This window comes from Beta vulgaris, chromosome 1 (assembly GCF_026745355.1).
Source record: "Beta vulgaris subsp. vulgaris cultivar EL10 chromosome 1, EL10.2, whole genome shotgun sequence".
Classification (NCBI taxonomy): Eukaryota; Viridiplantae; Streptophyta; class Magnoliopsida; order Caryophyllales; family Amaranthaceae; genus Beta; species Beta vulgaris.
Window position 1 is genome coordinate 13,371,655 of NC_079202.1, and position 3,416 is coordinate 13,375,070.

General features: G+C 44.4%; 1 protein-coding gene across 1 annotated transcript; it reads right to left on the reverse strand.

Annotated features, from left to right (window-relative positions):
- Positions 1 to 2,313: 2,313 nt before the first annotated feature.
- LOC104886248 (uncharacterized) lies at positions 2,314 to 2,979 on the reverse strand. The gene has a single exon (XM_010670716.1). It carries the CDS (start codon positions 2,977 to 2,979, stop codon positions 2,314 to 2,316), a length of 666 nt encoding a protein of 221 aa, XP_010669018.1.
- Positions 2,980 to 3,416: the final 437 nt, after the last annotated feature.

Below are 3,416 nucleotides of genomic sequence, written 5' to 3' on the forward strand. Positions count from 1 at the left end.
CGACATCAACCTGCTGTGTTTTACCATCACCTACAAGACGAGCTTTATGTCGCTCAAAAGAATCGTCAGAGTTATGTTTATGTGCAAAAATCCACATAGACCGAATCACATTAACTCCCGAGGGACGGGGCACTAATTCCCACATCTCATTTTTAATGAGAGCATCATACTCAGTATCCATAGCCAGTTTCCAACTATGGTCACGCAAAGCCTCAACCGGGGTACGGGATAAGGGAGATTTTACAGTGGAGGTGTGGAGGGTAAAAATGTTTTTGGGTTTAAAAACCGCACGTTGGCTTAACAGGGCCTAGGCGTGTGGATGTAATGGCTGGCATGGCAGGAGATGATGAGGGGGAGGAAGAATGTGGCATGGGGCCTGGGGATAACATGGGCTGCTGACGGGCAGGCCCAAGAGAATAGGAAGTAGGCAGGTTGGGGTCACACGTAGGAGAGCTAGGCTGTAGGGGAGTAAGGGGGCCTGCTATGAGGCGCGGCCGTGGAGGCCCAGTGGAAGAAGGAGGCCTAGTAGGCGAGGATGGGCTAGGAGAAGAGCTGGGCTGAGAAGGGGCCGTGTTGGCCAGATGATGAGCCACATAAGGGGAAAGACCCTCATCTAAAAAAGACGAGGAAGAAGGGGATGGATTGTGAATTTTTGCAAAGGGAAACTGAGTTTCATCAAAAATCACATGGCGGCTCACAATTATTTTTCGAGACGATATATCATAGCACTTGTAACCTTGGTGATTAGTGGGATATCCCAAAAAGACACATGGAGTGGAACGAGATTGAAGTTTATGAATAGTAGTGGAGGGATAGAGAGGGTAGCATGAACACCCAAAAACCCGGAGATGAGTGTAAAGTGGATCCCGTTGATAAAGAATTTTGAGGGGAGAGTGATAATGTAATAGTTTGCTTGGAAGTATATTGAGGAGATATGTGGCCATAGATAAAGCATGGTGCCAAAAGGAAGAAGGTAATGAGGCATGAGCTAAAAGGGTCCTAATAATGTTGTTAATGGTTCTTATTTTTTGTTCAGGTTTACCATTTTGTGATGAGGTATAAGGACAAGATAGACGAAGGTCAATACCATAAGCTGACAAAAATCCCAAAAAGGCCCATTATCAAATTCTTTCCCATTATCACATTGTATGTTTTTGATGTCTTGTCCGAATTGGGTTCGAATAAAAGCATGGAACGAAACAAAAATGGCATAGGCATCAGATTTTTTAGATAGAGGGAAGGTCCACAAATAATTAGAATAATCATCCAAGCATAACATATAATAACGGTGACCCGCATAACTCAAAATAGGAAGAGTCCATAAATCACTATGACTAATATCAAATGGCAACATGGTAGTAGAAGAAGATACTAGAAATGGCAATTTGATATGTTTTCCAAGTGGACAAGAGTTATAGAAATGAGAACTACTAGAACCACTACAATCAATGAGTTTATTTTGTTGGAGAGTTCGAATAATAGAGGGCCCCGGATGTGCAAGCCTCTCATGCCACACAGAGGTAGCTAAAGCTGCAAAAGATGATGGTTGAGCAAAAGTGATGGTGTTGTTGATGTGATAAAGCTCACCCTTACTATGGCATCTCATGAGATACATCCCCGTCTGAAGGTCCTTCACAGAAAACCCAAAAGGATCAAATTCAACAGTAACAGAGTTATCAGTGGTAAATTTCCGGACAGAAACTAAGTTTTTAATCAAGTTAGGTGCATGAAGGACAGTTTTTAGAGAGAGGGGAAGGTGTGGGGAAGACAAGGTTGTATGACCATAACCAGGATTAGGAATAGTACTACCATTACCAATTAAAATGCCATGATTGTTGCTCAAATTAAAATAAGACGAGAGATTACCTTGCCCGGAAGTCATATGAGAGGTTGCTCCAGTATCCATATACCAGTTGGAATCCGGAGGAGAGAGACCAAGAGTGTACATTGAAGCTTCGATGTTGGTAGGCGTAGGAGCTGGCCTAGTAGTAGCAGAATATGCATGTGGGCGTTGGCCTAACACACCAGACCCTGGTTGAGGAGGCCTAGGAGGGAAAGTGGGCCTGGCCTAGTATTGTTGGCCTGCGGGATACGGATAGGGGGAGGAGTCCAAGGCCACTGCCAAGGCCAAGGACTTCCACCACTCGACCACTGTTGCTGGAACCACAGCGGCTGCTGCTGTCGCCTGCCACGTTTGCCACCACCCCCACCGCGACCACCAGTTTTGCCACCACCCCGACCGCCGGCAGGCCGTTTGCCGAATTTCGAGCGGGAGCCTTTTTTCCACCTTGGTGATGATGGTGAGGGGCGGATTCATGAGAAGTTTCCTCTGCATCGAAGGACGAGGCTGTCACCATGGCAGAGGTGGCACCGGCGGTGGCTTGTTTGGCAAGCCCCGCTTCCTCTAGAGTAAGCATGGATCTGGCCTGATAAAATAGAGGAAGAGGAGTAGTTTGACGCACGGATAAAAGTTCCAACCGTCTTGTAAGCCAACGTGAGACCCGAAACAAGCTGTAAAACCAAACGATCATTAGAAATAGGAGTGCCCACTTGTTTGAGTTGATCAGACAACTCTTTAAGGCGTTGGCAATAAGCCGAAGCCCTCGGAAAATCGGCCATGTCAAGATGCGAAAATTCTTGTTCAAGAACAACGGCCCGGGAGTTCTTGTTGTCTTGAAATATGTCACGCAATCTATTCCACGCAACCATGACAGTCATATCCGGTTCGATAATCGTGTGCAAGAGGTCAGTGGAGATCGTAGAATATAGCCACTGTATAATAGTAGCATCAAGCGTGATCCATAATTCCTTCTCGGCGTAAGTGGTGGGCGTGGAAGCCAACGCATCATCAGGAGGAATAATGTGGTGCAATCCACGATGAGAGCGCGCATGAACCAGGTCAAGAGTAATGGGGATATTGTTCTTGATATTGGAGACGGCGAGGGCGGGGTGAAACGTGGAGCCTTTCGTGTTAACCATGGCGGCTGCCGGAAAACGGGACGGGATAGAGGATAGAGAAAGAGAAAAGGCGGAAGAGAGGAGAATTAGAATCTAGGGTTGGATGATACCATGAAAGAGAATAATCCCTTGATTATCTTCATTAACCAAATCAGTTTATATACCATACAAACTAAGCACTATTCTAGGCTACAAATTAAGAAACTAATATACACTTGACTAATACAAATATATGCTAATATATACAAATATATTACATATTCTAACAATTTCACATTGCCATTATTCATCAACTAACATTGACAATCTTTCTCTCACCATTACACAAGAAAATACATGGTCAAGTGAGATCTATTGTTATATTGGTTTCATTGCAAGTATTCTAAATATTAATTTTTTATCATTTCCACTCGTACGTAATTAGTGATATTAATGTCTAAATAAGCATGTTGAATTAT